Here is an 11,935-nt window from a genome sequence, read left to right as displayed (position 1 = left end):
TCCCCTCCCTGACCAGCAAACCCCGCCCCTCCCAGGCAGCTCTGAGCTACTGGACTCCTGAGTGCCAGATGCCAAGCACAGAGACCCCGGGTTTTGAGGAGGGACAGAGAGGAGAGTTCCGTAGTCAGAAGGAGTCAGGGATAGGTCTGGGCTGGACGCAGGGGTGATGGGAAGGAAGTATGGGGTTCCTTATCAGAGGGACCTGGGGGGCCTGCAGAGGAAGAGAAGAGGGCACCGAGGGGCCACAGCCCAAACTCCCGTCCTGTGAGTCAAGCTGCAGAGCCGCCCACCTGATCTAGTCAGTTCCAGATACTATCTGAAGCTCTTTCTGTGAGTGGACGGTTACAAACACACAAGGAGCTGTCCCCCAGAACAGCTGGCCTGTATCCTCAATAATGCCAGTATCCTGGAGCCAGGCAAGGGCTGCAGGACTCTTCCCATGAAAGGAGGCACGAGAGACATGGCACCAATCCTGGATTGGATCCTGGCGCGACGACTCTACCAGAAAGGCCATCCATGGGACAGGCGGCGAAATCTGGATATGAGCTGGTATTAGAGAATAGAAATAACGGTGTTCCACTTCCTGAATTTGGCATTTCTGTTGTGGTTATAGAAAGAATGTCCTCTTTTCTTTAGGGGTGAAGGGCCAAGTTGCCTTAACTGACTACTATTACTACTACTATTATCATTATTAGAGAGACAAAGCCAGTGTGGTCAATGTTAACAATTGGGTTTACTGCTGTGGTACTATTCTTGTGGCTTTTCTGTAGATTTGACTGTTTGCAGAATAAAACACTGAAGATCAGGAGCATGGGCCCTCAGGACTGCTGTCTCACCCCAGCCTGGCCTGTGGGTGGAGGATTTGCTCTCTGTCTTGGGGGTGGGGAAAGGCTCTGGCTGGTTCTAGGAGTGTGGCCTGGGTCAGCGGCGAAAGGGCGACGGTCACTGGGCCTCAGAGGCAGGGGCCCTGTGGGGACAGGCACCTGCTCGTTTTCTGTCCTTGCTCTTTCCTAAACCGTGTCTCCCCACAGGCTACTCGGGATGTGGTGCTGAGCCGGGCTCCGGAGCAGCAGGAGGACCGGGCAGTGAGCCTGCGGAGCGCTGCGGCCATCTACGACCTCCTGAGCATCACGCTGGGCAGGAGGGGCCAGTACGTCATGCTCTCCGAGGTACTGCCTCCTCCGCTGCCCCTCCCCTGCCTCCACCAAGGGGTACAGCTCTGTTCTTGGGAGACCCAGCTGGGGACTGTCTTATTTCCAGTGCTGAGAGGGCTGCCCTTCACTGGCAGGGTGGTTTTTGTTTGTTTGTTTGACAGATATTTTCACGTGTTTTTTCTTGTGAAAGAACGCATGGTGTTGTATAGAGAAGCACAAGAGGAAACTTATCCACCCCTCAGGTTCCCCCAGAGGTGATGCTGGTGTTTTGTGACTACCTGTCCTGACAGGGTTCTGAGCTGGGTGTGGTCGGGAGCCCGGATCCCCCTCCCACCCTGGCTAGACAGAGCATGCCCACTGTATTGGGCAAACACTGCCGGGGCAGCGCTCCATGGGCTGGGCCCAGAGGGTGGTCCCTCTCCAGGATGTGGGGACCAGGAGCACAGAGCTGCTGCTCTCTCCTGCCCCCTCCCCACAGTGCGAATGGCTTGTGCACATTTTTGAGCTTTCAGATCCAGGCTGGGATCGAGGGTGGCTCGGGGGCCCTCGGCTCCTTGTACAGGTGGCCCTCTTGGTGGCAGATTCTCTTTGCATATGTTTGGGAGGGCTCCCGAGAGGAGGGGCGGTCACTCCTGCTGAACCCTTGCTCACGCCGAGGCACCGTGCGAGGTGCTTCCAGAAGATACCTTCTTTAACGTGGGGGGATAAGTGGTCTCTCAAGTTCACCAGTGAGGAAGGCGAGGCCCAGAGAGGTGGGTTTCTGCCCAGGATGGTGCAGGGGGTGCAGTTGAGCCAGCACGGGGGGGACCCAGGCCACCAAGCTCTGAAAGTACCTGCTGTGTGGTCCTGTACCCCTCACCACTGTCCCCCACCCGCCTGACCATGGCCACACAGTGAATCCTGGCCTCGAACGCTGGCTTCTGCCTCTGTCACCTGGAACCACTTCTGATGGTGACTGTCAGATCTCACAGGCAGTGCCTGACTTTGAGTGGCCCAGGATCAGAGTGGCCAGGGAGCAGACGGTTTTTCTCGGTGGTCGTAGAGAAGAGCAGAAGGAAGCCTGTACACTTGGGCAGCGTTTTATGCATGGGCTTTGGAGTCAGTCAGTACGTCTGCCACTGACTGGCCCTGTGACTGTGGCAAGTCATTGACTAAGCTTCAGCTTCTTCATCCGTGAAGTGGGGGTAATTAGAGAACCTGCTTCACTGGGTTGTTGGGAAGAGTAAATGAGTTAATACACGTAGAAAGCTGAATATGGTGCCAGGCACAATAGTGAGAAGAATTGTCAGCTGTTATTATTTTTATTGGATGTTTACATTTTGAAAGCCCTTTAACAAATCTCATTTGCTTTTCACCATCGCCCTTGTGAGGTGTTCACATGATATGGAGGTGGGAACCGAGGGCCAGAGAGGGTGAGAGACTCGCACAAGGTCACACAGCATGCGAGTGGCAGAGACAGGTTACCCCTGGAGTTTTCCGACAGGAACCAAGTACGAGCTCTGGCGACCTCCTGCGGGAAGCGACTTGGGCAGAGATTCCCCTGGAAGGGTATGGGTTGGGCCGGTGTGGGGAGGACCCCTGGAGGGGAAGTACTGACCATCTCCCTCTCCCCAGTGCCTGGAGCGAGCCATGAAGTTTGCATTTGGAGAATTTCACCTTTGGTACCAAGTGGCCCTCTCCATGGTGGCTTGTGGGAAGGTAAGACCCAGGGTGCGCTGGGGGTTGTACACTCACCCTTGGCGGGGGAGGGTGGTCTGCTCTCCTCTAGTCCCTCCCAGAGGTGGGTGGAGGGCAGGGCAGTGATTCAAAAATATTGTCCAGCAGCTGATTTTAATCTCCAGGGAATGAGGGGCATGAAGGGTCACACACAGACCCCTGTGTGAATCTGGTGCTTACCTGTGAGTTACGACTGTGCCAGGTAGGCAGGTGTGTATGTGGATGCTTTTCTCTGAGTATATGTGCACGCCTGGGGCATCGTAGCATTTCCGCCTATGAGTTGGTTGATGTGACTGCCTGAGGCAGGCATGGACATGGGTTCCAGGCGAGGGGAACGTTGTTCCATTTGGGCCGCAGCTCTCTTCCTGCCCAGGAGGGAGCGTGGCATCAGGAAAGGACATCCGGAACTCACCTAGGAGGGAGCAGGGGCCCCACCTGCCCTGAGGGAGTGCGGAGGGAGCGCTGCGAGGAGAGGAGGACGTGGCAGGGGGTGGTCAGGAGGAGCCCTGCTCAGCACGGGGCTGACCTTATTCCAGAGCTGCGTTTGCTCTCCACCCGCCAAGCCCTGCCCCAGCACCCACTGGTTTTCCCTCCCATGAGAATCACACTTACATAAGCCGCTATTCTCAGCAGTGACATGAAAGGAAAACCTTTCCGGAGCTGGGCGCTGAGGGTGTTGGGGCCGAGGATGCTACGAAGGCAGGAAGTAAGGAGGCATGAGCTCGCAGATGGTTCCAAGAGCTGCAACACCCGGAGCCCATTTGTGGGGCTGAGGGGATTCCTCCCTGCCCCCGCGCCCCAACCCGTCTGCGCCACCTGCCATTTTTAGCCCCGCAGCCATCTCTGAGGAGTGCCCTCCCGGCCTTGCCAGAAGCTCCTCCGTGAATGGAGGGTGGCCAGGTCCTGGCAGGAAAGGGCAAGAAGGGCAGGTGCTGCAGCCTGACAGGTGGGAAGGGCCCGGAGAGGTGAAGCCGAGAATCAAGTGGGAGCCTTCTCTGCACCTCCCTTACTTTGCCAGGCATTTGTCTTCCCAAACCTCTTCCCCTCCCCCCATCACACTGGCCACCTCCCCGAGCATCCTGAAGTCATATGACATGACGTACCCTGGCTCTGCACTCTGCAGGGTCTTGTCGAGGCTCAGAGTTCAGAACACAGATAGGGCGAGGCCGTCGTGGTGGCGAGGTGCTGGAGCTCATGTGGAGCCTGGACAGACGGCTCGCAGTGGCTTGCGACAGCTTCTTCCCACCTCCAGGGAACAGAGAAAGAGCCTCTAGTCTTGTAATAGTGAGTATGGTCCAAGAGGCCCAGGGCCAGGTTCTCACCCTTTTGTGGGTCATGGACCCCTTTGAGATGCTGAGGAAAGTGGTGACCCCTCCTCAGAAGAGTGCACTGTGCTCAGAAGTTAGCTTTAATTTCTGGGGGTGCTCCTGGGAGCCCCCCCAGTCTCAGGAAAAGGTGTCACATTACAGGGTCTTCAACCTCCTTACTGAGAGAGCCAGGCTCAGAGAGGTCCAGACGCAGCCTGGCATACCCCAAGATCCGGGGAGCTGGTGTCCTGGCCCGGCTCCTTCCCAGACCAGCAAGGTGCATACAAGAATGGCCTTACAGGCAGGAAGTTGGGGTGATCAGTGAGTTCCTCATGCGTGAGGCCCCACAGGCTGGGTTACACCCACCCCTGCATTCAGTGCAGCAGGAGATTGTTCTGGAAGCGCACTCTCCGCCCCCCGCCCCTCAGGAACCCCGCGCACCAGATCAGTCTGCCAGGTTGGCTCAGGCAGCCCTCGGAAGCGTGGCCAGACCTCGCCTGTGCCAAGAGCCTAAGGTGAGAATCAAGGTTCTGTACCTGCGATTGTGTGCAGAAGGTGAGGCGGAGTGGATATCAATATATCTGGCACCTCCACCAGCAGGAAGAGAGGAGGAGTTCCGTGGCATGATTTAGGTCACTCCTCTTGGTCTCCTCGGCAATCACAGTGGCTGCGTTGCTAGGTAACCAGAATGACAAAAAAAGAAAAAAAGAGCCGGCAGCTCCGACTGCGGAGTCCTCAGATGGCTCCTTAAATAGCAGTGTTTTGTGGTCTGGGTAGGGGTGGGACGTGGAGGGTCAGGGTTAGAGAAGCCCGTGCTTCAGGGATGCAGAGGTCAGCAGCCAGGGAGGGGGCAGGCCTGCTGGAGTGCTGAGGGAGCTGGGAGTGACCTTCAAAGGAGAGGGTCTCCGGAGAGGGGGATGGCCTGGCAGCTCTTGCAGAGCCCCTCACCGGCCTCCCTCGCCCCGGCCCAGGCCGAGTCCCTCCCTCCCCCGCAGCCTCCCAGCCTCCCAGCCTCCCAGCTGGTCATATGCTAACACCCTCTTGGTCTCATACCCTCTTCTTTCATGAGACAGCAGTGTGGTGGGGACTTTGTCCTCTCTCCCCAAGCCTTCCTGTGGGCACCTGACAGGCAAGAGCCGTGGCCTCTTCCCCCTCCGTGCAGTGACCCCGCATGCCCCAGCCCCATGCTTGGGGCTGAGAAAAGCTCTCCTTTCTCAGGGGGGAAAGGAAAGGGAGCTAGAGAAAGGCAGGGGTCCAGAGTGGACACAGGCCAGTGGGGACCCAGGTCTGCATCAGCCAGTCTCCGCACTGTGCTGTGGACAGGAGAGTCCTCTAGATCCCCCATTTCCCCAGCGGGGCCTGGAGTGGCCGGGGAGGATGAGAGCTAACTAACAGTGGGGAGCTTGGCCCACTGAAGGGCCCAGCTTGTGGGAATTGTACTAACACACACTCGCCCCGTGTGTGTGTGTGTGTGTGTGTGTGTGTGTGTGTGTGTGTGTGTGTAGAGCAGGGAGAGAGAGGCCTCCTCTCTGGCCAAGGTAGTCACCACAGAGGCAGCATAGGGCAGTGGTTACAAGCTTAGAACCAGACTGCTCAAACCCCAGCTCAGCCACTTAGGGGCAGTGTGGCTTCAAACACACTGTTTAACTTCTCTGCATTTCAGTTTCCTCATCTGTAAATAGGGACATAGCAACCTACCTCATAGGAGAGCTGTGAAAAGCAAATGACTTCATATTTATAAAGCAGTTAGAACAGGGGTCAGCAAACTTTCTGTAAAGCGTCAGAGAGTAAACATTTTTGACTTTGCGGGCCACAGTCTCTGTGGGAACTACTCCACTCTGTCTTTGCGTCAGGAAAGCAGCCATAGGCAATATCCACATGAATGGACGTGGCCAAGTTCCAATAAAACTTTATTTACAAAAGCAGGCAGAGGGCCAGATTTGGCCTGTGGGCTGGGTTTTGCAGACCTTCCGCACTTGGCCATCCTCAGCACGTCTAGTGTGACCCCATCTCCATGGCTTCTCTCCTGCTTCTTCTCCGCCGGCCTTTATGCTCCCCCCACTCCCCACCACTGGTCCTGCCTCCATTCCCCATGTGGGTTTATCCTCATCTTGCCACCTATAAACTGAGGGTGTTGAACTCAGGGGTCTGAGAGAATTCCTTCTACCTCTAAAATTTCTGTGGTTCACATTTGAATTCCTTTTGAAGAGCTTCCCTCTGTTGTCACCTTAGCTCTTATCACATCACTTCTGGACAAGGGTCACAGCCTTCATTTTCCAGATGAGGAAACTGAGACCCGGGAGGAACTTGCCTGCCACCACCGCCTGGGCTCCTCCCGCTGGGCCTCTTCCTGGCTTGGGAGGAACGGGGCGCAGAGCCAGGGCTGGCTGTTTGGGAGCTGCCCCCACTGTGGGCATGAGGCACCCTGTCTGCCGCAGCCCAGGGCTGCGAGTGACTGTGTTGCCCATCCTTTCTCCCACAGTCATCCTATGCCGTGTCGCTGCTGCGGGAGTGCGTGAAGCTGCGGCCCTCGGACCCCACGGTGCCCCTGATGGCTGCCAAGCTCTGCATAGGGTCCCTGCACTGGGTGAGTGAGCTACGGGGTCAGGGCCCAGGTCCTGGCAGCTTCCTGTGGGACGATGGTGGCAGGTGGGCTCCAGGTGATCGTGTGCGCATCTCGCTGTGTGTATAAGGGGTGGGGGAGCATGGGGAGCTTCGAGGTGGACAGGCCTGGAGGGGAGAGGGGGGTGGAGAATGGCTTCTGAGAAAACTCCAGCCTCCATCCCCAACTCAGGATGGTGTCAGGTTTGTGGTTCAGCCTTGAATGTCTCCAGGGAGCCAAATGTGGAGTCAAAAGTTGGGGTGCCCCCCACCTGCCCAGCAGCAGGGGCAGTTGGCAGGACCTTGGAGTTACCTGGGCCAGCGCACCATTTGGAGTCAGAACCAGCTCTGGGCCAATGGGAAGGTGGCCTCTCTGTCAGCCCCCTCCTTCCTCTGGGCTCCAGCCCCCTGGTCCCTGCCTTGTGCTCAGCTGCCTGCTTACTACTCTGCTGAGGCGGCTGAACTAAAGATGAGCTCAACGTGTGCTCTCTGCCCAGCAGCACTTTAGCTCGAGGAGGTCAGCAGGGGGAGTGAGCGAAGAGCCCTGGGCCAGGAACCCAGAGCCCCAGGCCTCACCTTGGTGCTCCCCTCCGCCAGGCTCCCTGGGCTGCTGCTTCCAGCCTGGGGGGTCTAGCGTCGGGGCCTCTGCACGGGTGTCTCCTCTCACTGGGAGCTCCCTTGCCTACATTCCTGGCTTCCTCAGGTCCACATCAGCCTCCTGATGTCAGGGGAGGTCCTATTTCCACCCTCTTGAGTGACATAGAACAGTGCAGCATCTCTCCCATGTGTTGGCTGTCAGCCCCACCCACACCTCCTCTCTTCAGGCTAAATAAGCCCAGTTCCTTCATTGGCCCAGCGTCTCCCAAAGGGGGAGCTTCTCCCATACATGGTCCTCCCCTTCCTGATGTCGTGACACCCCAGCCTACCCTCGCTGTCGGGTGCCCAGCTTGTTCCAAGGCAAAGGGGCCAGGCTCCAGGTGCCTACAGCAGGCACTTCAGAATTAGCAGCCTCTCCAACTCCTCCAGTCCTGGGAAGGGAGACTCCGCCAGGTATCCTGAGGACCCTCTCCGAGGGGTCCCTGCCTCACCGCCCAGCGGGCCTCATCCTCCCTCTGCTGCAGGGACTGACTCCCTCGCACGATTGGTGGAGGGGGGAGGAAGCAGCACCTTTCCCTCTGTTCCCTGGTCCTCAGGTTCCCATGTATGATATGCACACATGGCCCTGCCTTGGCCCCAAACGACTGTGGATGCTGGGGGAGGGAAAAGCATGGCTTTTGGCCCCAGGCTTTATGATGTTTTTCTGTAAGACTGACCTATAATAGGCTCTAGGCATTTGGAAGAGGCATCGTGATGAGGTGGGTAAGAGTTTCACTGTTCCTCATATGTGGCGTAAATGACATAAAGTATGGAGAGGCTGGACAGGTCAGGGAGGCTTCCAGGAGGAGGAGGCCACGGACTGGGGTCCGAGGTGGGCCAGTGGCGGGCCCTTCCATCACAGCTTGCTTTCCTCAGCCGCATGATTAGTGGGGAAACTCATCCCCCAAGTGTTTTTAGGGAGACTGTTAGCATCTTACGCCCTAGAGGGTAGGGTGCCGTTGAGATGTGGGTGCCGGCAGAGTGGGGACCCAGTCTGAGTGCGTTGCAGCAGTGGGTGGTGGCGTGAGCCGGAGGATGCAGAGGGTGGGCTCGCTGCCCCGTGGCTCACACCCCTGTGTGTTCCCAGGGCTCCTGAGAGGGGCCTCAAGTGCATCCCTGGGATGAAGCCCAAATACCCGCCTCGCCAAGGGTGGGGCGGGGAGGGCATCTGTGCTCCCAAGGGCTGCCAGCTCTGAGTTGGCTGTGGGTCCACCCAGCCAATGGCCGCCCTTGCTGGGAAACCCTAAATGTAGGTCTTCCCGCAGCAGAGGAGCTGTTTCCCTCAGCAGCGTAATTACAGTGATTATGTGCATTCAGATTACATGGTAATAAAATTAGGATCCAATCAGTCCAAACTGAAAACAGATGAGTTAGGAGCAAAGTAATCAATGACAACATAAATAGAAAAGCCCAAAAGGAAACTTAAACATGCAGACTCGACATCAGAATTGGGGAGGAGGGTGAGTCGTTTAACCTCAGCGGAGAAGTTTATTTGGGTTTGGGGGCTGGTTTGAGCCAGGGTTTAAATCGGGTACAGGCTAGAGCGTGGTCCTGCTGGAGGGCTGGGGGTGGGCTCCAAGCAGCCTTCCCTGCCCTGGAACAAAACCTTCTGTACCTCCCTACCTGCCTTGGACACTTAGCACAAGGCATTGCACTTTTTGTTGCATGTGTGTTTCTTGAAGGCAGGAACTCACTCTCTTCTTTCTTGAAACCCTGGCCCAGAGTTAATGCCTAGTGCTTACTGGATGGATCCTACTTGCCAATGAGCACAGTCACTCGTCGGGGAATTCTGCCTTGTTTGGTACTTGCCTTTCTATCTAAACGGGGAGCTTCTTCACTTACTGTTTCTCACACCCTCAGCCCTTCTCTCCCACAAAGAACCCTGCACATAGTAGGTGTTCAGAAATACAGAATGACACCTGCTTCAGCAGTCCACGAGGGACAGGTGTGGGAAGCCTACATCTGGCTCACGGTTCTCCCTGGCTCCCTGGGTTGGCGCTGGGCTGAGAGCAGGCTGTAGGTGGCCCGGGGCAGCATGTTCTCCTAGGAGGCCAGGAGAGGGGCAGCCCAGCACTTTCTGCCCTCCAGGCCGAGAGCAGGAAGAATGGGTCTGACAGGCGGGCAGAGGGGTGCTGGTGCTTATAACGGGGCACAGATCCTGAAAGGCGACTGATGCCACCTCCGCCTCCTGCCTTCGCAGCTGTCCTGGCTCACCTCAGCCCCCAGCAGGCCCAGCCATTGCCCAGCCAAGCCCCATGAGCAGGGGCCCGAGATCTGGGGATAAACAGTTTGGCCCGGGTTGCAGGAAGGGAGGCTGAAACTGGGGCACTGAAAAAACGAGTTGTGCTGGGTGAAAGCGGACCAGGTGGCCGTGTGCCCAGAGGTGGAGCACCTGCTGTCCCCGTGTCCTGTGCTTATGCCCAGAGCCAGTGTAGGATGCGCCAGACTGGGTCTGGGTCTGAGATCAAGGTTGCCCCTGGGTGCGGGTGGGTGAGGAGGGGCCTGGGCAGAGGTGCCTGCATGGGCCCATGCTGGCTGCCCTGGGGTTGAGAGCACTGGCCCCGCTGCTTAGCCTGAGGCTCGCCTCGGTGCGGGAGGGCGTCCCAGGCTCTGACCCAGTGACAGCAGTGGGGCGGCCTCCTGCCTCAGCATGGCCAGCGTCTTGCTGGGGTCTCCAGCCAGTTATTTGGGGCAGGAGAAAAGGGAGCTGTAAATATTTTTTCATATCCCTCCAAACACAGTTAGTTCAAATTCATTTAATTTAAAAAGTTAAAACCTTTCTAGGAGGATAGGAGATGGGGGTGTGCATGTGTGTCACACACAGAAGGAGAGGAGGTTGTGGAATGGAAAAGCAGGCCATGCTCATCTTTGGAAAGGTCTGTGGTGCTGTCCCTCGGCCTCTTCCCCTAAGCAGGTGGGATGGGATGGTGGAAAGAGTGCAGCCTTTGGAGGCTGAGAGGTTAGGGTTCAGATTCCTAGCTGTGTGACTTTGGGTGAGTAATTTACCCTCTCTGTGCCTCATCAGTAACCTGGAAACAGTCACATTACAGGGTGGCTCTGACTGCCAGAGCTGAGCAGTGTCCCTGCTTATTTAGCATGTGGGAGGTACCTGGTAAATGGCAGCCATCCCTGTGACAGCCCCTTCAAAATAGCAGACTCTCAGAAAGGGTGCGCCTCTGTGTTTTTGCCTTCATTTCTGAGATTCAGGGATGGGGAGGGCCAGGAAGATGGATTAAGTGTTCAGGAGGCCAGAAAGAATGCCAGCTCTCCTGCCACGAGCTTGTGGAAATTAGGAAGAGTACCTGTTCCTTCCAGGTGCATTTTCAGTAGAGCAGATGACAACAGGTCCTGGATCCTATGGGAAGCAACTAAGGAGAAACTGGAGGTGCTGTTTAAGCAGAGCTCTGGGGGCTCAGAAATGACCTTTCTCTGGTTCCCAGGGAGGGAGGAAGAGGTGAAGATCCCAGGGGTACGAGCTCTTTGGCCCACTGCGAGACGAACCAGGCAGCCTGAGCAGGAGCAGAGCGTACGAGCCAGGAGCCTGTTGGTGTGGGGACCAAACGAGGAGAACTGGAGAGGTGCAGGAACTTGGAAAGGCATGGGAACGCTTTCCGTACTTACAGAAAGCAAAAGCAAAGGGTCAAAACGTTACATCCTTCGATGCATCCTTTTCCCAAAGGGACAGAGAGGAGAAAAATGAAGACCCACAGAAGGCAGCCGTGAATCAGGCAGCTCAGAAAGATCCAAATGTAGACTCAGAAGACCTGGGTTGGAAATTCAGTTCTCTCACTTACCAGCCGGGTGACCTTGGATAGGTCCCCTAAGCACCCTGTGCCTCAGAACCTCAGCTGTAAGACACCCATTCCATCAAGTGGCTGCCGTGCTATGACACGCCCGGTAGGCACCCAACCGCTCTAGAATTGCGAGGGAGGAAGGGGGAGAGGATCTCCACCTGGGTTTTGCGACAAAGTTACATGGCCTCCACAGGAAAGGAGGTATTAAAAAGCAGTGTAGGAGGAGAATGGTTGAAAGCTTTGGGAACCCCTCACCCTAGAAGTATCTTGATGAGCAAGGAGGTCCCAGTGCTGTAACCCGAGCAAATCTTGCAGAAGCAGCAGCACAACTCCAGAGCCATTAGCTTTTAACTTTGGAGGCCACAGGAGGAAGTATGTGGAGATTGGAAAGGGCAGGTGAGGTACTAGACGGCTGGGTGGTTGTAGATGGGCAGGCGCTGGGTGGATCAATCAGCAATTTACTTTTCACATTGTAGGTTGAGACTCATTAGTGGATTGTGAAATAGAACTTTTTCAAAAAAGAAATAGACAATCAGAGAATAGCGTAGAAAATATCCGAGTGTATTACCCCCAGTAGAGGTGAGTATTGTGACAGGGTAGGTGGGTGGTTACACGTATGTGTGTCCCAGACCATGGGACAGAGAGGTTGACCGACCTGGCACAGCTGACTGCACAGGGAGACCCCGCTGTCCTTGTGTAGAGTTGCTCCTTATCTGAGACGAAGGGT

General features: G+C 56.4%; 1 protein-coding gene and 1 long non-coding RNA gene across 6 annotated transcripts in view; one reads left to right on the top strand and one right to left on the bottom strand.

Annotated features, from left to right (window-relative positions):
- Window positions 1-11,935, top strand: part of TTC7A (tetratricopeptide repeat domain 7A) — a 162,701-nt gene that overhangs the window by 101,807 nt on the left and 48,959 nt on the right. For all 5 annotated transcript variants that reach the window (XM_057558077.1, XM_007190057.3, XM_028168483.2 and 2 more), the window contains 3 exons: window positions 1,032-1,169; window positions 2,769-2,852; window positions 6,660-6,764. In XM_057558077.1, the coding sequence (XP_057414060.1) occupies window positions 1,032-1,169; window positions 2,769-2,852; window positions 6,660-6,764 (327 nt within the window). The remainder of the gene's footprint in view (window positions 1-1,031; window positions 1,170-2,768; window positions 2,853-6,659; window positions 6,765-11,935) is intronic.
- On the bottom strand, window positions 3,526-4,791 carry LOC103000882 (uncharacterized). The gene is made up of 3 exons (XR_451729.2): window positions 4,714-4,791; window positions 3,974-4,116; window positions 3,526-3,561 (listed from the first exon to the last, which is right to left on the bottom strand). It is a non-coding gene; the product is annotated as an uncharacterized LOC103000882 (long non-coding RNA).

Source organism: Balaenoptera acutorostrata, chromosome 12 (assembly GCF_949987535.1).
Source record: "Balaenoptera acutorostrata chromosome 12, mBalAcu1.1, whole genome shotgun sequence".
NCBI classification, from domain to species: domain Eukaryota; kingdom Metazoa; phylum Chordata; class Mammalia; order Artiodactyla; family Balaenopteridae; genus Balaenoptera; species Balaenoptera acutorostrata.
The sequence above is the reverse complement of the archived record's forward strand: the minus strand, read 5'-3'. Positions and strand labels throughout refer to the sequence as shown.